The 21,751-nt window shown below is 40.0% G+C and overlaps 1 protein-coding gene across 4 annotated transcripts; it reads right to left on the reverse strand.

Annotated features, from left to right (window-relative positions):
- Nucleotides 1-1,244: 1,244 nt before the first annotated feature.
- Nucleotides 1,245-21,253, reverse strand: camk1b (calcium/calmodulin-dependent protein kinase Ib). Of its 4 annotated transcripts, XM_088390049.1 has the most exons (13): nucleotides 21,131-21,216; nucleotides 19,127-19,139; nucleotides 16,898-17,011; nucleotides 7,167-7,298; nucleotides 5,825-5,899; nucleotides 4,875-5,013; nucleotides 4,571-4,697; nucleotides 4,363-4,438; nucleotides 4,172-4,284; nucleotides 3,917-3,995; nucleotides 3,623-3,710; nucleotides 3,413-3,554; nucleotides 1,245-3,288 (listed from the first exon to the last, which is right to left on the reverse strand). In XM_088390049.1, the coding sequence occupies exons 2-13, from the start codon at nucleotides 19,135-19,137 to the stop codon at nucleotides 3,188-3,190; spliced, it is 1,197 nt and encodes a 398-aa protein (XP_088246175.1). In that variant the 5' UTR covers nucleotides 19,138-19,139; nucleotides 21,131-21,216; the 3' UTR covers nucleotides 1,245-3,187. The 4 variants fall into 4 exon arrangements, with proteins under 4 accessions (XP_088246175.1, XP_088246176.1, XP_088246178.1 ...); XM_088390050.1 differs by lacking the exon at nucleotides 19,127-19,139 and having other exon boundaries at nucleotides 21,131-21,253; XM_088390052.1 differs by lacking the exons at nucleotides 19,127-19,139; nucleotides 21,131-21,216 and adding an exon at nucleotides 18,608-19,102.
- Nucleotides 21,254-21,751: the final 498 nt, after the last annotated feature.

Here is a 21,751-nt window from a genome sequence, read left to right on the forward strand (position 1 = left end):
AGCAACACTTTTCTATGTGACACTTTCATTATCCTGTTTATATTTCCCCTTCCTTTAATAATCCGCTTCCTTGCTGTGACTATTTTGTCTCACAAATGTGCTCAAAGGAAAACACGCATGGTGAATGAATTGTTCCGAAAACTGCGAGCTGTTCATCCCAGTGAAGTGGAAGATGATCTCATTGTATAATTTCAAGTCTCTCACCCTCTACTGTGCTTCAACACCTCAGGGACTTTGTTTTGTTTATGCTCGAATAACCTGCTCTGAACCAGGCCACAGGATACAGGAAAATCTGACGGCAATCAAGACTTTTATCCGGGGTTTTTTTGCAGTTTCAGCCCAAGCAAAACATTGATTATTTGAGCAATCTGTGTCTTCTCCCAAAACAAAAAAAGGGCTGCAGATAAAAGTTGGGAATATGAGTGTTTGGTTTGCTTACCAAAGATGTGATCGCGTGGGAAAGTTGATAAAAGGTGAATCTTCATCATCATCAATCATTTAATCATTAAAATATTATTATTATTTGATTAAAAATATGAATTAATCTTGAAAAAGTTCCATATATAGTCAAACAAAAATAATATAAAACTGTACATATATATGAGGCGTCTAAGAAAAATCTGTTTTGAGAAAAAATCAGTTTACATTTAACAAATATATATAAATATATATTATAAGTTTGATGTTGCTGATGATTTGCTATTTTTTTGGGCTTTGAAGAGCTTTTATATGCTGTTGCATTGACACCCCTGAAAATCAACCCAGAAAACCCTGCATTTGGTCTGGTTCCACTTCCAGACAAGATGTGTGAAGCAGGCAGATGTGGCAACTATCAAAGGCATTCTTCATTAATTTATAACTTCAGTTGATGTGAAACTCAAAACAACAGGAGGTGAGAAACTCTCCGTTTCTGTGACAACAAACACACATTAACCTCCGGCATGTGCTGACAGAGCTCTGCTGACAGATGTCACTTCAACCTGTACATTTCATTTCAGCTCAGCAAGTATCGCAAAGGGATGAAGGTTCCTAAGCAAGAAGAGCTTCCCCTGCAGAGATGTCTGTCATTGACCCACACACAATTTCTATTTTGGTTGTTTTTGGAGAATGAATATTTCAGATGCAGCCATTTTGGATCCGAGTGTCACATTTATTTGGACCTGCTTCACCCTCGCAGCTGGCCACACAATGTACGATCCAATTGAATCAAAATAAGGACAAAAGAATAGAACAGGACAAATGGCTACTGCATAGACAAGGAGTTTAATGTGTTTCACTTACAGCCACTTTTCCACAGCCCATGATGCATTGCATCTTTGTTTACAATTTAAAATACTGTTAAAAAAAGACAACGTGGTAAAAGCACTGCTTTGTATGACAAATCTATTTCAATGAGAAACCTTCACATTAATATTTTCCCTTTATCCCGGTGAAGAGCATTTCTAATGCTGTAATTGAAAGCAGATATAGTTGTGTATGTCCGACCCTGTTGTCTGCAACCCCCCAGTACAAAAAAAAAATAAAAAATCCTACCACAGCAAGTTTAGTGGTGAGGTCATGGCTACATGGTAATGCATGTCATCATCATTTGCTTCATTGAGCAGGAATGTTCAATTTTCTTTCCTTTTTTGGAGTTTTGGCCCAGTTTTCAAAAAGGGGACACCATATGATCATAAAATAGACTTCTGGGGGGGGGGCTTCTGATTATGTCATAATAATAATAGATTAATTAACTGTTTAGAATTCTGACAACATGTCAGTCATCACTGAGGCTCAGCCTGCACAATAAAACACTGGCATAACAACAGGAATTCTGTTAAGTTCACTATCCACCCCCAATTGGAGTACTTTTGAAAGCTACAGAAGCAAAAAATTCACTTTTGGAAACACTGTAAAATACAGTTTACATTTTACAGTTACTGTCCAAAAACACAACCACATTACCTTACCTGACGAAATGCTGAATAAAGCTTTAACATTTTCATTTAGAAGCAACACCGTTATGTTATCTTTTCATCTCGCTTAGTTCTCTTTAGCGCTCAGCTCATGGCAAATATACTTACAACAGTTTTGCACATATGTATGTTTTTGGGGTGCATTTGAATTTCTTGTAGATTACATTACAGGATTGTCTACAACACAAGAGAGTGGTGAGGAAATAAAATAAATAATGACGCATTGACATTCTTTAATGTAGTTCTTAGTCTGCTTGTAAAATAACATGATTACAGTACACATTGAAGATACTTCTTTATCTTCAGGCTTGTATAATATCAACTCTGATTACAATTTGCCTGGATTAAAAACAATATGATAAAAAGATCATAACCACAGCTAACCTCGAGGGAAACAAAACATTGTAAAGCTACAAATGCGATAAATATAAAACATAAAGACTGTGCAGATACACACACTTGAGAAGCTCCCACCCGAAATAAATCCATCAAACTGTAAACCCTAAAGGCACCATAGACAAAGATAGGATCCCTGTCTTCAAGTGGTTCAAGAGGTTGAAAGAATACCAAAGGGGAAGCCTTTGTTGCAGCCGCACGGAAACACCAGATACTGTATATACCATCTCATAAAAGGCTACATAGGGACGGATTGGAGTTTTGCATAAAGATCACAGATTGTCTAAAATGGTCTCTTTATAGTAGACAGATCTGTGCTGACTTTGCACTACTATATCCCGTTACATTCAAAAGACTGCAAAAAGATCTCGGAAAGGCTTTTGCTTATGGTACCCCCGTCCTCGATGACAAGCGAAAGAGAGCATCTTTCAAAGATAAAACATGCCCGGGGGATTTCTTTTCTGATCATGCACAAATAGCACAAAACAAATAGCAACAACAGCAAGCACAGGCTGTGTCCAAATAATAGTCTCAGCTCTGTCCTGCTTTGGAAAGAAAAACTCCTCCCCCTCTACTCTGAATTGTCTGAGCACCAACTACCTGTCCAGTCTGCTAGTCATCATAATCATCAATCACCGCTTCCCGATTTTCTCAATCTCCTTCCTTCCCAGACTGGACATACTTGCTCCCCCTGCAGGCGAGAGGTCATAATGACGCCTCATTCCTAACCAGACACGAGGAGGGTGTGAGAGAGTCGCAACCTCTGGTTTCACCGAGGGGGTTTAAAAATGGAAAAAAATCACTGGGGTCGACGAGGCAGTGAAGCGGCACGGGGATCACACCCGGCTGGTCGGATGGCAGCGGTAAGTACAGCTGGACAGAGGGTCCATGCCGTCCCCGTCCAGTGCCTGGGAGCATCCCGTCTCCCCGCAAGATTCTAAACGAAAGCAGGGTCAAACATCACAACACCACCTCCAAGGTGTTTTTTTAGCGCACTATCACAGATTCAGACCAAAAAAATTTTTTATTTTTAATTCAGAGCAAAAGAGCGACTTCTATACCTGCATTTTGAGTGTCCTCCCCTGGGAGCAGAAGGTGCGCTCGGCACGGACTCGTCAGGGTGGCTTGGTTGGGTCCTTCATGGTTGGTGCCCAGTTGAAGACGCCTCATGTGGCGGACCACCGCTGTAGCGTTGAATGCTTGCTGAAGCGATACATGAAGATTAGATCCAAATACAAATACTGTCGTCATGCAAATAGAAAATATCTTACCCTCCATTTACTTTTGGCAAAGTTCTTCTTGATCTGCGCACTGACAGACTCATGGATGTTCTTGTCGAGAGCGGTATCTCCGGCAATCCTGAAGTGAGAAAACATATCAGTTTGGACATGTGTGTGTGTGTGTGTGTGTGTGTGTGTGCATTTGAATGTGTGTGTGCATGTGCCTATATTAGTACAAGTGGAATTGACTTTTCAAAATCAAAAATGTTCTTAGCATTAAGATGAATACATTTTCATTACAATTCCAGTCGCTAAATGCTAATGAAAGGTAAAAATGAGAAGTACCAAGGGTGCTGCAGGGCCTGCTCGCAGGTGTAACGTGTGCTGGGGTCTTTCTCCATCAGGTGGACTATGAAATCTTTAGCTGTCAAGATAATTAATTACAGAGTCTGATTATTCTGATGCCAAGGTATGGAAATTTACTAAGGTATCTGATGATTCCTGTGAGATGCTATATAGTGGTGAAAGCCTTAATTCATTTCTTTGCCATTTGACATCTCATCTTATTAACAGTCCAACATTTTAAAATCTGTGCACTACCTGAATCTGAGATGTCGTCCCAGTACGGCGAATCAAACTCGTATTCCGCTTTCTGGATCTGCTCAAACAGTTTGGCGTCGTTCTCGTCGTAGAACGGAGGGTAACCGCACAGCCTGGGAGTTGATAAATTAACAACAGTTGCTAAGAGACACAATTGGTTCCCCCCCAAAAAAACATGTCTGCGCACTCACAGAATGTAGGCTATGACTCCAATGGACCAGCAGTCTACTGCTTTACTGTAGGGTTTCTGGGCCAGAACCTCAGGTGCTGAAATAAACACAATGAATCATTTGGGGGAAAAAAAAAATCCACCTTCTGTGTTGATTTATTGCATTACAATTTCAAGATAAAAATCGGTATCTAATAGTTTAACCCCTCAAGGGTCGTTTGCAGACTTACCGACATATCCGGGTGTTCCACAGGCTGTGGACATCACACTACCAGAACCCTCGATTTTCGACAGACCAAAGTCGCTGATCATGATTTTGGAGTCTTCCTCCATGCTGTAGTAGAGCAGATTCTCCGGCTGTGATGCAAAGCAGACATGGAGAACATTTCATTAAGTCACTCTTGTCCTGAATACATAATTTGGAAACTCAGCTCTGTGGCCACAATACAGTCATTTGAAATCCCAATGGAGGGGTTGTGTTGCAATCAGATCAAGGACACATTTTTCATTAAAACAATTACAAAAAAGAAAAACCTTGAGGTCTCGGTGCACGATTCCCATATCATGGAGATATTTGACAGCATCCAGAATCTGCTGAATGAGTTTACTGGCATCTTTCTCTGTGTAGAAGCCCTTCTCTATGATGCGATCAAATAATTCCCCACCAGACACCCTGAATGGACAAAAGAAAGAGACCCACATATTTGGATGGCCAGTAATGTGTGACATGCAAATAAAAAAATAAGACTTTATACTCGTATAAAATATTTGAGCGAAAAAGGGGGGAAAAAAAATCTGATGCTGCTACCACAAAATGGCCAATAGATGGCGACGTAATTTAGCTTACAAAGTAGTATTTAAAACCTAAATATCCAAATGTCTTAAAACGTACACAAATGTGAAATATGTTTATACTATGCTGCAAAGAAATATTTAAATATATATATATTAATATAAATATTAGTTGTTGTTACCCTTCTAGCCACATTGATAATATTTTTGTATTAATAGTTGGAACTTGGCCTGATTCAGTTAACATAATAAGATTCACGACTATGCAACCAGGTCATGCTTAAATTGTTGAGGACTAAGAACTATTACAAGGGAGTACAATGACCTCAAATAGAAAAGGAATTTATCTTTTCACACTCCCTCTCTGCCTTTATCATTTTATACAGCTGCGGTTTTGATGTCCCGCATCAATCATGTGTAGTTTCTGAAGGCTAATTAAATAAAATTCCTGATCCTTATCCATCCCTTTTGTCATCTCCTCTCTTTCCCCCTGACATTTCAGTCACTAAAGTGGGCGGCAGGCTGACAGGGTGCAGGTGTACTGTGAAGGCAAAACTCACCACCGGTGTCCGTGAGTAAGCGTCATGCATGTGTGTGTGTGTTACAGAGTGCAATTAATGGCATGTGACAAGCAGTGTGTGGGAGATGGCACAAACCACGATCTACAAACTCACACATATGTGAATACTCACAGTTGCATGACAAGGTAGAGGTGCGATTTACTTTCAAATATTTCTTCCAGAGTCACAATGTTGGCATGTTTAATCCTGCAAGGAAAGTGTCAAGGTTGGTTAAAAACATACAAATAAATTCTCTTCCTTCAGTGGCAGCCAATGTTGATAAATATAATATATATAAAAGATTATATATACTATATAATATTGTACAAAAATAGACAAATGAGCCAGGGCGGGGGGAAAAATATGTATATGTAAATGAATTTAATACATACAATAATTATTTATTGTTTTCAGTACACGTATAATCAATTTACCAATTATTTAATAACATTAATTAAAAAAATAAACAATATAGGAAGAAAACATAATATAAAAATCCCCAAATTCCGGTCAATGCTTCTGTATATAATTAATGTGCTCACATTCTGTTCTAATATTGTTACAGTGTGAGTGTCCAGTTGACGTGAAGGGCACAGCTGTACTGGAGGTCCAAAGTCCCGCTGGATTACAGTGATGACTAAAACAATGCGGCTTCATTCATCCATCTGCTTATCTGAGCGCGAGAGGATTGACGGACCCCAGAAGGGATGAATGTCGGATTAAAGGCGCGCAGCTCTCGGACATGTGCTAGCGTGTGCGTACGTGCGTGCGCGTCCACACCCACGTTCGCATTTAATAACGCCATGTTTGTGAGCGGCTGTTTTATGTGTTTGTGTGGGCGAGGGATGGATGCGGCGTCGCTAAGGCTGACACTGGTCACGGTGACTTGAGGAGTGGGGGAAGAAAGGAAAGCTGGTGAGTCATCTGCTGACCTCTGCACCTCACGGGGTGTCAGAGGGCAAAAGTCAGCAAATTAGAGAAGAGCTGTGACACATGTTGAAAGGAACTATGATTTTTGTGCAGGCTCGAACAACTTCATGTAGTTTTCATAATGTTTTCCCCACTTTGTATATTTCCAAGGGGAAAAAGAGTAATCAAATCCTCCAATAAGTACACACAAAGTCCCACAGGGCAAAGCAGTTTACATCAGTTAGCTTCATTTGGTCGAAACTGTAACAGATCTGCTTTCTAATCCCCACCTGTATCCCCTCAACCATCTGTACCTCGAGTACTTGAGTTGTGTGTCTGCTGTAACCCAGGCAACAACAGCTCTAAAAATAACTTGGGAACCAATGCAGAAATGCCATTTTCACAACCCTCTGTAATTCTGTCTACATTTAAAAGAAAGGATGTTTGAAACACTCAACGAAATGGGCTCGAGGCAGGTGGCCTTTGCGTGACCCTGAACATCTTGAGCAGGGCTCTCCATGGTGATTGTATGAAGATCTTATCACACCCAAATGATTGAACTCACTTGTGCAGCACTGCAATCTCATTCTCAATGCTGTTTTCTTTGCCTTCCAACGCCTTCTTGGGGATGCACTTGATGGCCACCAACCTTTGGGTCCTCTTCTCCTCTGCCAGGACCACCTCAGAGAAGGCTCCCCTGAAACACCCCAAAAGCATTTTGATGATGAATATATGGCCGACTGATTGTGTCAATTCAGTCTGCGTTCATGGATTAAAAATACAAAAAATACCACTTTAATGCCACAAATAGAATATCAATCAATGCAGCACTACATATTGATTAACGTTAGTGAGATAACACTAAGGAAATATTGCAGTGTTGTGACATTTTGAAGTGCACTCACTGGATTTATTTCCCTCCCTGCTGCATAGTAGCTGCTATAGATTCTTTTTGTACTTGTTCTCTTCCTTAGGAAACCAACAATAACAAACAAAGCACGACAACATTTTCCCATGACCCGGTGAACAGCAGGGGCGCACATTTCTGGTGGCATTTTGGCACAGCTCCAAAGTGTCAGACTTAAAGATATATTAAAGACATATTTCATGGAAATTGGGAAAGCGGTCTGATTGGATTTCTCGAAGTTCCGCGGATAATTCCCACAACATAAACTTTACAATCCTATCACCCATGAAAAGCATGTAATGAGATTTACGGGTTCCATTTCCTGAACATAACAACAATCACCACAGGCCCCTCTAGTCACATGGACAAGAGTCAAAGGGCTGCGGAAAGGCCGTTCATTTTGGCACAAATCCAGCAGCGTGGAGAGCTGCGCATTCCTTGGCAGCATCTGGAGGATTGAGTTGATGTTCACCATACGCTTTTTGACAGAGCAGAGAGCAGCGGCCAAGTGTCAACTCGTGGTTCACACAAACAATGAAGTCATTTGCAAACACTGTGTTGCGAGTATTTTTTAACAGCCATTGTAATACACACCCCTGACGTATCATCCGACCAATAGCGCAGTGCTGTGAATAATAATAATAATAATAATAATAATTTTCTTTGGCTTTTTTGCACTTTTCCCCCAAAACAGAAGTGCACGGCATTAATGACAATTTACAGCGGTTAACACTTAAGATGGAAAAAGGATTAGCGTCATCTGCAATCAAATGTTATAAATGTTTTACTCAAATTTATCATCATTTTACGATCTTATTGTAATTTATTAGTTTGGTGCAACAGCCAATGCAATTACAGCTCACAAGGGATGAATTTTTTTTTATTTAAAATAAATAAAGTCATAAAAAGGCGATGTTAGAGTATTAAAAAAAATAACATTAAAAGGCCAGTTGAGTTTACTGAGCTGGTTACAGACAATATGACCAGTCCATCCATCCATTTTCTGAACCGCTTAGTCCCCACGGGGGTCGCGGGCGTGCTGGAGCCTATCCCAGCCGTCATCGGGCAGTAGGCGGGGGACACCCTGAACTGGTTGCCAGCCAATCGCAGGGCACACAGAGAAAGACAACCAATCGCACTCACACTCACACCTAGGGACAATTTGGAGTCTTCAATCGGCCTACCAAGCATGTTTTTGGAATGTGGGAGGAAACCGGAGTGCCTGGAGAAAACCCACACGGGCCCGGGGAGAACATGCAAACTCCACACAGGGAGGGCCGGAGGTGGAATCGAACCCGCACCCTCCTAACTGTGAGGCGGACGTGCTACCCAGTGCGCCACCGAGCCGCCACAATATGACCAGTGTTCAAGAAAAAAATATGTGCTCAAATATAAATCTTTTTGCCACAATTCTGTTTTCTTTTTAACTGTCATCTACAGACAGTGCTGCTGTGTCAAGATAAAGTCAAAAGAGTTTAAGTAGAGATTAAATAAAAAGATTTGCGTGCTGGGTATGGTGTCATGACAAATAAAAAAAAAGAAAAACACAAAGCAGATGTATTATCTGTGCCATTGAGAAGTTGGTCAAGAAGCCTTGCACAGTTGACAAAGTGTTGCCTGCGGAAAGGTCAGAGAGACAGGGCAGGACCATCTGGTCCAATCAAAACTGAGAGAGAATTCCAACTGGGATGCTGGCCGGGAAACAAAAAGACCATCCTTGGCTCTGTGGGCTGTTCAAATTTAATCACTCTTTTACTCGGAGATCTCATATTTTTATCAGCAGAACATGTTGATTTAAAACTTCAAGAGTATTTTCACAACAAAACTGCATAAAAACAAAAAAAATGTCCCCATATGTTAGCAGGGAGTTAGCATGTTAGCCTATGTGTGATTTTGTCTTCTACTTGCACATAAGTGTGAATTGCCAGTCCAAGGTGTGGAAAAAAAATCAGCTGGGATAAGCTCCAGCTCATTGCAGAACCAAATGGGGATCAGCATTTCAAAAAACACACACACACATAGATTGTTGACAAAATTTTTTTTTGATGATTCTGAACAGAGGGATGGGAAGCTGTGGTGACAGAAATGCCTCACACTTCCCACCTCTTCTATCACAAACATATCACTCCATATGTAAATCGGAAAGTGAGAATAACTAACAATTTCCATACAGGCATCTGGAGTGAAAAATCAAATTCTGTGAGTCATTCTCCCCGTGAACCCCTTTGTAAATATATCAATTTGTATTATAAAAGTGTAAATCTGCTTTGACAGTGATAATAGCTAGTGACAGACACATGTGACCTCATTCTTTAGATTGCAAAAGAGTCACTGGAAGGTTAACACCCATTTTTTGTTAGGCTTAAGCCCGTTAAAAAGAAAATAAAAAGGCCTTGTAAAATCGCCACACTACAGAAGGAGAGCTGTTAACAGCTTTGGTCAAATCTGAATAAATCAAATAAAAATGACTGATCTTAAAATGATGAAATAAAAATCAAGACCTTTTCTCAACTTTGAATTGCTGATATTCTGACCAACATAAGAATTGATACATTTCCCAGGTCCATTTACAGAAGCTATGGAACATACATTATGATACTCTAGCGTGTAATTAAGTTGCAAAACAAACAAGCGTCCATTAGGATGTCTTGTACTTAAGATTAGAGTACCTCAAGAATCATTAAGTCTGTTCGCTAATATACAGGGAGCTTGTAAAGCAGGAAAGAAGGGATATAAATAATACTGACTAGGACTATCAACCATTCAAGTATATATTTCAAAATGTTTTAGGGATATTTTTCCAGGAGCAGATGGGAGGTGCATAAGCCGACCATACGTGTGTTTTTGTTTGTGTGTTTTCCAGGAACTGGCGGGCACGGCCATGCTGAGCTGCACTGTTCTGAGATACAAGCTTCTGCTTAAATTAGGTCAGGGTAGGGCTGAAGGACTGCGGAGTGCAGTAAGCAGGGATGAATTTTCTGGTTCGGGACCGGATAGGAAACACTATCAAGTTGTGTTTACATTTTTGGATGCTAACCAACAGACTTATCAATGCTTGAGTGTGAGTAAGAGACACAAGCCTAATTCATTGCTTTGGCTGAGACGCGGAATAACATGTTGTCCTGTGCTTTGAAGTGCATGACACTATTTATGCTTCTTACTCTGTAATGGAGGAAGGTCTTAGCTGCATCATTTTGCAATTTAGATGTTAGAAAAAAAGACAGTGACGTCAAAGCAAGGCACAGAAAAAGAGATATTCTAGTTTTGGGGTTAGGTCAGGTGTCTATCTGGGACATCAGTGGGCCAATAATGGATTGAGGACAAAAAAATAGGAGATATAGTATTTAATATTGGATAGAGAGAAAACGAGAGCGGGAGTGATATGAAAAATAGATGAAGAGGGACAGCTCTCATGCTGAGAGACTCATCTGCTCCATAAAGGTATTCGCTGTTCCTTTTGAGTCCAAATTTCCTTGTTAATGATTACTGTGAATTCATTTGATTCAGATATCTCACACAAACAATGACTAATAAAAGTAACAAAAACAGACCTCCTGCTCAGACACTCACTAAAAAAAGCTTTTAGACAAATTTCACAGGTCCTTCCATGTAGCGGGAGGATTGTCACACACACAGATTTTCTGGAAATCAGAAAAATCGCTGCAATCAGACAAATGCTGTTAACGCTTGAGGATGCATTAAGTAGCATGCCACTTTTCATTTTTGTGTAAGGAGCGAATTGCACCAGCTCACTGGTTGTCATCTAATGAAAGCGAGGCTCACCATTGACTCCTTTAAAATGATAAGCCACCATCAGGGTGTGATTGAGACGATGTGACAAATGAATCTGCAAGGTTTGAAATAAGCGGTTTAACCTCACAATTTTGAGTCAATATTTGCAATTTGTGCCTCATTAAAACATATTGAACATGTAAACTTGAAATCACAGATTTTTTTGATTTTTTCTGAATTGCGGAAATGAGTTTTGCTGGATTAATGCAATGCGGTAATGTCACCTTGGGACGTTTTGGGTAGTCGAGGCAAGCTAGCTAGGTGTTACGCTGCAGTAGCTAGCTCGCGACAAGCTTCAGCTAGCTTCAAACACGTTGTGGACTCATCCCTAAACTAGTAAATCATCAGCTCCACAATTTACATTCTGTCAAGTTGTCACAAAGAGGTGACAAGAACTAAATTTAACAGAGGCCAGAGAATCCATGCTAATTGCTAAGCTAACCTAAGATTGACATGTAATGTTGAAAGACTGGAATTGTGGTTGAAGTGATCGAGTGCCTACACCTTCCACAGATCTTAAGTTAAAGTGGTGCGTATCCTGATTTGAAGAGCAAAATAGCAGCTTTGAATATTTAAAGGACCGTACAATGGATTCAAAAACATTAAATTTAAACTGAAATTTTGTATTTCTTTGAAATTGCATACAAACAAAAATGTTGATTCCAAAAAAAGTAAACAGATTTTACATTTGTTCTATTGTTAATTTTTTTTTTTTTTTTTAAATAAAACCATTGCATCAGATCCCTGGGCCTAACATTCAAAATATGTTCCTCAAAACTGGAGAGTTGTTCGTCGATTGAAGTCATTGATTAGCTAAACTGCTCCTCAAGTTATTTCGAGCCTTGGTCTCAAGAGGAAGCAGCGCTGTATGTTGAATCTGGGTTTGACATTCTAAAATGATCTAAAGGCACTTCACATATGCAGTAGTTTGGTTTAGCATTCCTTTGACATTACAGCAGCAGCTATTGCTGTACTCGTGTCTCTGAAGAAGCTGAACAGCATACTGTACATATTCATCAACTAAATGTTTGTGCAGAAGTTTATTCATGACCAACATGGAAGGTACTATGGTCTAAATCCAGACATCTTTGCATGGAAATCTAGTTTGTTTGAAGCAAAAGAGTTCTGAACAGAGAGGAAAAATAATGGAATACATTACTGAATTAGATTTAAGTTTTCTTACAGTAAAATATGTCATTTATAAAGTATTGACACTTTATTTAAAGTTATGCAAAGTTATGCATGTTGAGATCCTAAATCAAATTTGTCTTGTTCAGACGCTTGGATACGTGTCTCACACAAACGCTCACAAAACAGACCGAGTTGTTGAACATTGTACTCAGAAGCTGAGTGCTCTCAAAGTGCTGAATTGTTGTCGAAATCAGTGTAATAGCCGAGAGGGAACAAGTGGAGCAAAAGGTTCCTCTTTTCACAGCCAAATAGTCCCGACAGCACTTTCTACATCACATTCTCGTAAACATAGAGCGGAACCCCAAAGGTTAAAGGGAGTCGCTTCTGTGACAACGATCTGGTTAACAACCGCATTAAAATAATTTAAGCAATTAACTTTAAATGACAAATGATGTTTTTAAATGTTGCATCCCCAATCCATCTCATGCAACCCACATTTATAATTTAAGTCGAGGGTTTGAAACAAATTTTAGGTGCAGGCTACGATAATCATCATCTTATTATTATTTTTTTATAGACAAAAAAATGATTGATTACTATTTTTGAAATCTGGAGTCGAATCTGGTAGCTTTTTCAAGCATTTTTCAATCCATTTAAAAAAGGTGGTCCAGTGACACACACACACCACTCAAGGCCAATAGCCGAGGCCACTGTGTCATCATTCTACCACAGACTGTCAGGGGCCGATCCATCAGGGCTAATGATTTTAGGCCATTGCGTCACTCTCTCCACATTTTCCCCTTCACTTCCTTCCATCCATCCATCCCGTAGTCCCCATTGCTCCATCCCTATGCACTTTGCAAAGTATCCTGAGCTGAATGAAGTTCTCGTTTATCCAGCAAATGGGTAAACCCAAGCGCTTGTTCTCGAAATGACAACATGTTTAAAATGTCAACACAGCCTGTTTGTGCAGTCGGGTAGAGAAAACCTCAAAGCCAGAGGGAGTAATGGGAGGAAGTTTTGTAGCTGTGGAATTGCAGCTCGCACAATGTTGTACTCTGACAAGAAAAGCAGGTTTGAAATGAGCAGAAGACTCGAAGTGCCTTTTGAATGTTCGTATCAAACAAAGCACTCCACAGAAGTTAAGAATAGCTAATACATAAATAAATTGTTTCCCATATGGGACTTGTGAATCTATATATAACCTTCAAGATTTGAGAAATGATCTTACGGCATAATAAGCAACATGCACAAAACACATCAATATTTGAAATGCTGCCAAGGAAAACATGGGAAACAAAAGTCCCTACCCTAAATAACCTGCATTTCTGTGTATTGTATGCATCATATGGTTTCCTCCAGACCCTTTTCTCATATCCATGTGATATTTTGATTTGAATATTACTCGGGCCAGTGTACATTGCAGCAGCCATAAGCAATCAACCAAACAGGAGTCAATGACTTGGTGCAATTCCGATATAGCAGAAAAATGTCTTCCACGCTAGGACACGAGGATGCAGCCTCCACAGCGCACTAAGTGTCAAACCAGGAACGGCTCCCAAGTCACAGACGCACAAAAACAGAATAAGAACAGATTAACATAAATAACAGCAAAGAGAAAACCGAGAAGGCCAAAGAGGATTTGATTTGATTGCAGTGCCTGTGTGCATTATTAATCCCCATCTGTTTTGATTACAAAACCGTGAGGCGACAACTCGGGAGTCAAAGTAATGTCCCAATGACACTGGAATTGGAGTTTGTAGTTTTATTTTTATACAGATGTGTCGTATCCACTCATACGATGGGTAACTTCATAGTATACCTCCATGAAATGTTACTTCAAGCGTTGGCATCATAAATATTGTCTGATGGTGAACAAATTAATTTACAATATTTAGACTTTTTTTTTTGGGATTGTCAATCACATGGCTGTGTCGCTCCCTAATGCTTTGCTCTCTCTCCTTTGCCAGAAACATTCTAGAACATAGAATCTTCTACAATGTATGGAACTCCCTTAGTGCATGTCTTCACATATGCCTCATGCCAGCAACATGATCAAATTATACGGATGTTTGGTCAAGCGAGGCTGCGTGTAACATGCTTACCAAAACAAAAGCGTGCCATCTAGTGTACTGTATTTACTGCTGTTCTTTTCTGTGCATGTGAGCGAGAGTTTCGCAGTCTCCGAATGCACACAATAGCGAATCAAAAAACTTTGTTTCCATAGTGACTGTTTGAGTCCATTCTGGAAAGTGTCTCCAGTTGTTACCAAGACAACAATCCGGCAATAGCGCATGAAGGTGGCACACGGTGGGTGATGAGTAATACGGTGAGCCAGGATTCGTCCCATAAACAAGCTCCTGAAACCGAGCAGGTACAGGTGGAGAGCTGGGGGATGGCAATGAAGGGCGAGATAGAAAAAGATCCAGGCAACCATCAGTTATGTTTAAAGACCATGTTGATTGTGTGAATGTTGATTTTAACAGTACACTAATTTCATTCATTCAAGAAACAAAATACAGCAGGGGTCACAAATCCTAGCATGATTTAACTGCACATAGCTCAAGTTTTCCTTCTTTTGAAAATTTGGCAGACACGCACACCACCTGCGCCACAATTTAGATCTGCTTCCATCTGGTCTAAAGTCTCGTCTAATTTCATTCATTCATGAATCAAAATACAGCAGGGGTCACAAATCCTAACATGATTTAACTGTGCACATAGCTCAAGTTTTCCTTCTTTTGAAAATTTGGCAGACACACACCACCTGCGCCACAATTTAGACCTGCTTCCATCTGGTCTAAAGTCTTGTCTACTAAAAATGATTTCCCTATCTCAATTTAGTCACAAAAACAATATTGAGTTTCACTTCTATATCAGCTACTGCCCACACAGAACAATCCTAGTCAAACAGGGATATGTGTGTGTGTGGGGAAAAAAAAACACCTCAAGCAAATATCTTGAATAAATATTCTGATGTGACGATCAGCAAGCATGACAAAGTAGTAATAAGAAAAAAAAAAAAAAGCAGGAAAAACAAGTTCCAAATCAAATACCAGCAAGATCTTGAGCCGCTGAGGGGCAGTACCTCGTGGGTGAGAACCTGTATCATTTGGAAATATAAACTAAATTATCTTCAAGAAAAACTGTCACATAGCGTTGAGTGATTTTTTTTCCATCGCTGGAAGACCCAAATTACATTTTCGCTTTGAAAAATTGTCTTGTATAGCTAAGTAGGCCCTTTCCTCCCATGGATACGAAACTGCATTATTTGCTACTGGAGGCCTCTGAGATACAGATGATGAGTTCAGAGTCTCCAAATGACATGTGCTAGATGATCCCAGCATCCACTCCAAACAACAAGCACATCCTCACGATGATACACACGCACGCACACAATGTCCTCTTAAGAGGTTTAATATAGATTGTAATGCCCTGAAAAAAAAAAGCAAACAGAGCAAATGAGACACACACACACATTGACTCAAACACTCCCCGCAGTAATCCACAGGCAAATGCTCCTCTCATACCGCAATATTTAACCTTGCAGTGTCTGTAGCAAATGATGTCATGCACTGCTAAGTGCTAAAATGAGAGTAATTAAAAAATTATTCATATAAATGTCATAACATTCGTGAAGTGGCCTTCCGTTCACCTCATGTCTCTTCTTCACCTAAATGTTGAGAGATCAAATTGTATTCAATGTTCTACATGTAGTGTGACAATATGGCAGTCCCCTTAGAAAGTCATACTGGTAAATAATTCTAATATTGAATTTGAGCATTCCTCACACTAGTTCCCAAGCAGCAAGGAAAGCGTGGAGGATGGGTGACAGTAGCGGGTGGACAAGTTTTTAATTTTGTGAATTTTTCTGTTGATCTACAGTCCCTCAGAAAACGTTTTTATACACCGGGACAATCTATGCTAATTCAACGTAGCAGCCCAACCAAAACAGTTATCTAAGTGAAGTATATTGTGTTCATTTTTTATTGTCACGGACGTGTCTTACTCGGCTCCAGGGTGCAGAGCTGTCATGGCTCTTTCGTAACAGTTTAAAGTTAACTGCATTTCCTTAAGAGGCTTTCTCAAGTTCCATTTACAATTCTTTACAGAGCGACAGGCTCTTCATGTGACTCTTTGCGAAGGTTTTGTTAACATTGTGTCATCACGCGGTGTCATAAAATGGACATCATAAGCTTGATTTAGTGACCTGCTTTTTTATGACTGCAGGGACATGAACCTGCTGCAAATCCAATGAAACTTATTTGAAGTAAAATAACTTGGAAGTCAACATACCATTGCATTAAAAAGGGATTTTATGGAATAATGACATTTATGTGGATTCTACCAGTCCATAGCATCTATAAAAATTCTGCAGTGCAGACAAACTGACAATATAATTGGTACAGTATTGTAATTCTAACAATGAAACATTTCAAGTTAATAAAATCACAAACCGCACTTACGTTCCGAGGATATCTTTGAAGTCATAATGCTCCTTCACATCCGTTGTCTTCTTCTTCCAGCTATGGCAGTCGTCACCCAGCGGCATCTTCTTGTTGTTCCGGTCAGAAACGTGACTACGGAAGAACAAGAGGAGCAGGGGAAACAAAAGTGATCATTATTATTCAAACTGTTCACAAGTGATGTCTCAAAAATCAAAAACTTGATTTCCCGAAAACTTCCAAATAGTTTTTTGAGGCTGTTAAGTTGAAATTGCGATTGTGTATCTTATGTCATTCATGTGACATCATCAGTCCCATGAAATATCTTAAACCAACTGTGGTTAAAGCAAGGTAACCAAAGAGACTACCGATGAGGATGGTGATGGATGAATTTGCTCTGGAGGCATTGTGCTGTTGTCCTGTCAATAGTTTGATTTTTGGGCTTTTTGTCCTGGATTTGCCAGTTGGCATATGTTGGAGGACATACTTGCTGCAGTGTGACAATGAAATGTATCACTTTGTCCATCAGAACATCAAAAGTGGGACACCACAGTATTTGTGCAATTTCTGGAAAAATCCACTCACTATGAATATAAAAGGTCAAAAACATGATGGTCTTATCTCTATTCAGACACTTACTCATTGCCTAACTGGAATTTATGACAGTTAATAAGTAACCTTCAGATAACATTTCTTAAGAAATTGTTTCTTTCAGAATTTCAGCATTCCTGTCTGTCCCCGTCATACGGTTTGAGCGAGAGGCTGCCAAAGACATCATCATATAAACCCTCAAAGTGTCTCGAACTCAAGACCTGGCAGACTAAAATAGCTCAGTTCATATCAGCGTTCCTCACGCCTCCTCTGTTCCTGCTGCCAGCAACTACTTCCCTGTCGGGCCATATAAGATGATGTAACGTTCCGTTTGTTACAAAGAAATAGCTCCGTAAATCATCTCCAATTAGCTCATGTGGAATCGAGCGGTGATTAATGCAAAGTTGTCTTCAATGATCTGGCAGTAGACATGAATGGAGTATATTCCAGCAGAGGTTTACATATTTCACGTGTGTGACACACACATTGGGTGGCCCGCTTGCTGCCTTGGCCAGGAGCTTCTATGTGTCGTCATAGAAACCCAAACGGAGCCGTGATGGTATTTGAGAGTCCAAATTGCTTTAGTGTCTCACAACAGGTGGCAGCTGATGGAAATCTTACGGTCACTTTGTTGAACTAAGTTCTACGCAACCATTTGTTTGTTTGCTATACACAGTTTGAACTTTGCATAAGTCATCCATAACAACCGCACAGCAATCTGTCAGGGTTATGTTAGTCAGGGCGTGCTGTTGGAAGAATTGAAACAATGCGATTCTCCTGAGAAGTGAACGTTTGATAAGCATCTAAAATACTAACTGCACAAGGAAGTTTCTTTCAATGAAATATGAAACCTGACATTTCTACAGTCACGATTAAAGTGGAAGTATTGTGACAAGTGCATCTATACAAATGTGAGAAATGATTTTATTTCTTCTAAAGGCCCGCGCTGAATAAAACCTTTTCTATTTCAAATGCATCATAAACCTCAGTTTTGCTAATCATGAAAATGTTGCGGTAAAGCAATTTACAACGTCACATACCGGCAACAGAAAATGAGATGTAATTCTAAGGTGTGCCATTAGCTTGTTCGTGCGGATGAAGCACCAATTGCAGCATGTTAGCGAGTTAAAATCACATTACATAGCGTCTCAGAAGACTCGCAGTCACACAAACTGATGATGCCGTTTTAAGTCCCTCGTCTCTCCATTTCTGTTTGTTCCTGATGCTGCTGCTTGAAATGATATTTGTGTGTAGAAATTCTCAGACTCTACTGACAGTTGCAAGACAGGAAACCAGAAAAAGAGGAAATGAAAGTGAATTGTCATTTTACTTTGGAATCTGTTAAAAAATCTGAAAAAAAAAAGTACTGAGGAGTAGATAGCAGACTACAATTAATAACTAGTGCAAACTGAAAGAAAAATAGTTTTGAAAATGTGGGAAAGAAGAGGAGAGACACATGCGGGTATCATGAGAGAATTATAATCATGTCCTGTGGTGACATGACCTTCAGTTTGTGGGTGGAGGCACGTCGCTTGCAATCGGGGGAAACTTGAGGTCAGAAGATCCACAATGGCAAAAATAATAGTCTTCGAGTCCAACATAAACGACATGCAACACACAGCCTTGTTGCAGGTGGACACAAAGAGCAACTGTACTCACTGGTTTCCCATTCCTGTGATGAGCATGGACAGAAGAGACAAACACACATAGACAATAACAAGAACACAATGACGTGTGCGCTGTTTGACTGAGAACAACATTGTTACACATATTACATCGCCGACAGACAAAGCAAATATTAAAAAGCCAACTTGCACGAATGCATGTACAAATGTTGATCCGGGCGCACATGTGACACGCTTGTGGCATATTATCAAACTGCAAGGAAGCTTGCTGCCAGGTTTCAAGCATGCCTAAGTTTTGAATGAGTCCCTTCGCTGGAAGCAGATCCACTTAGAAGGAAGCTCATTTGCTGTTAAAGAATTTGCCTGACTAATTTCCTCATTCAGCGTCTCAGAAATGTCATTACAATTCCACCTGTTTTGACAGCACTGTAAAATGGCTAAGTAACTAAAGCATGGTGAAAATTTACATAGTGTTGAAAACTAGTCCTATATTTAGCCTGACATAACAGAAATGGTTTACAGGGCTGTGGAATTCATTTATATGTGCACACAAATTTCGACAAACAATACAATCACAGTTTTGTGATTTTTCCGTATTACAAACTACTTGATCAGACAAAATTGCTAGTGGAAATTTGACTTCCGAGCGAGTTTTGGATATGGCACCCCTCGAGTGAAGTGAAAGAAAAGAAAAGGAAAGGCACAGTCACCGATGCACATTTAGCAGTTTATTGAATGGGACAAACAGTCAAACACAAATATGAACATGAAGGACTCGCAAAGAGCATGGAGATGTTAGGACTGAACTGATCACAAGAGATATTGCCATCACACTGACCCCAGGTTGATGATGTCACTCGCTAGGTCAGGCCCCTTTGTTTTTATTTGTCTATATTATAGAGCGCTATTTTTCCGATCCGCTCATGCCATCTTGAGACTCTAGTGCGCAACTAGTGTCATATCTAAAGGGGGTATAAGGAGCTGCTTTGATGGGCTATGATTTAAGCCGGCTGTGATCACTACCACAACGGCTGAGCCCTCCCTCTCAGATCCGCTGTGCTGCACTCATCTGCAAAATTGCCAAGATGGGTTCTAACTCGCCTCCACAGTCGAGTTACGCCACAGCAAGAAATAAGAGCACATGGTGTGTTGTGCTTTTTATTTTGGTATTTTGCAACTATGATGTCATCATATCTCGAAAATCTCATGTTTGCTCATGAGAACTTGAGAACCAGCATCAAAGGATAACTAAGTGTTTTTTGCTATTTCTGTGTTGTTTTTAAGTGACCCTCCCAAAAAAGCACAATTCCAAATGTAGTGTGAGCGTCATCAAGGGGAGTCTAAGAAGAGAAGAATAATGAAAACCGAAACTCCAAAAGCAGAAAGCCTCCCTGTTCTACTGTTGTTGTTCTCCAAATATGTTCCATAAGGACCACTTCTTTGACAGGAATCCAAATATTTGATGATTCTGACATGTTTATTCTATAAATAGGAAAGTGGTTTATGCCACCTATGTTGGAATGTAAACAAACCTTTCAATTTCTGTTATGCAAAAAATGTATATAGTAATATTGTCTATCAGGTACCCAGGGTCATATTGGTGCAAAAACTACACATTTATTTAATAGCCAGTGACAAACATGACATGCAACTGCAAATTGCATATTGGCATGGAATTCCTTTTGGTTCATTTCTGACTCCTGTCAACAAGGCACCACCAGTGAAATTCTTGCACCTCTTCTACAAGCTGCAAATTTGCTTTATCAATAAGGGGGAAGTCAAATAAAGGATACTCGAGGTCATGCCGGACAGCAGTAGAAACCACACGCGAGGTCATGATTACAGAGAAACCATGTCAGCAGACTTGAGGATTAATAAAGCCGCTTATACAGTCGACTGTATGCGAGGGCTTCGTGCAAACCCCGTGCAGAAATTAAAGTGAAACCAACACGCGCTTTCTCCACATGTCAGTCAGTAACTGATCAAACATTTTCCCAGCCTAAAAGAATTTCAAAGTAACGGCGGTAGTTTGCCCTACCTGCGGGGTACAGCAAAAGATTGTCTGATGACCGAGATCCGCGCGCTTCTGTCCACCACGAGCCTCCTCCTCACGCTTTCCTCTCAGCCAAAGGGCGGGGTTTTACGTGACGTCATAAAAAGCGAAAATTACTAACCAATCAGAGGTGGACCTGGGCCACACAGGTAAGCGCTACGCTATTGGCCACCTCGATCTTTTTACCTGTCATTTTTTAAAAATCTACCAGGTATGAACGTGAGATAAAAAGTAGTTTATCCCATTAATCAACACCAATGAAACAGCTTTATCCTGTTTTATTGCATAAAACATATTAATAGTGATGGTATCAAAATGTGAATTAGGTAAATACAAAATGCACAGGCTGCTAAAAGTACCTAATGAAGTGATACGTATCTTCCTGGACCCATCTTCTATTTAGCTGCTGCTTGGTTAATGTGTAGCTAACATTACATGCTGTATGGCACTTTGTTGTCATGGCTCAAGTGTCTACATTAAGCAGGGATGGGCAAACGGTCGCCAATTCTAAATCAATGTTAATATATTTTTCTCAATGTCATTGTACGTTGCAGCCCCATTGGAAATATATTTATATTTTAAGGGACACTTAATAAATAGTCCACA

Source organism: Syngnathus floridae, chromosome 11, assembly GCF_059516105.1.
Source record: "Syngnathus floridae isolate MCC-2025c chromosome 11, RoL_Sflo_1.0, whole genome shotgun sequence".
Taxonomy (NCBI): domain Eukaryota; kingdom Metazoa; phylum Chordata; class Actinopteri; order Syngnathiformes; family Syngnathidae; genus Syngnathus; species Syngnathus floridae.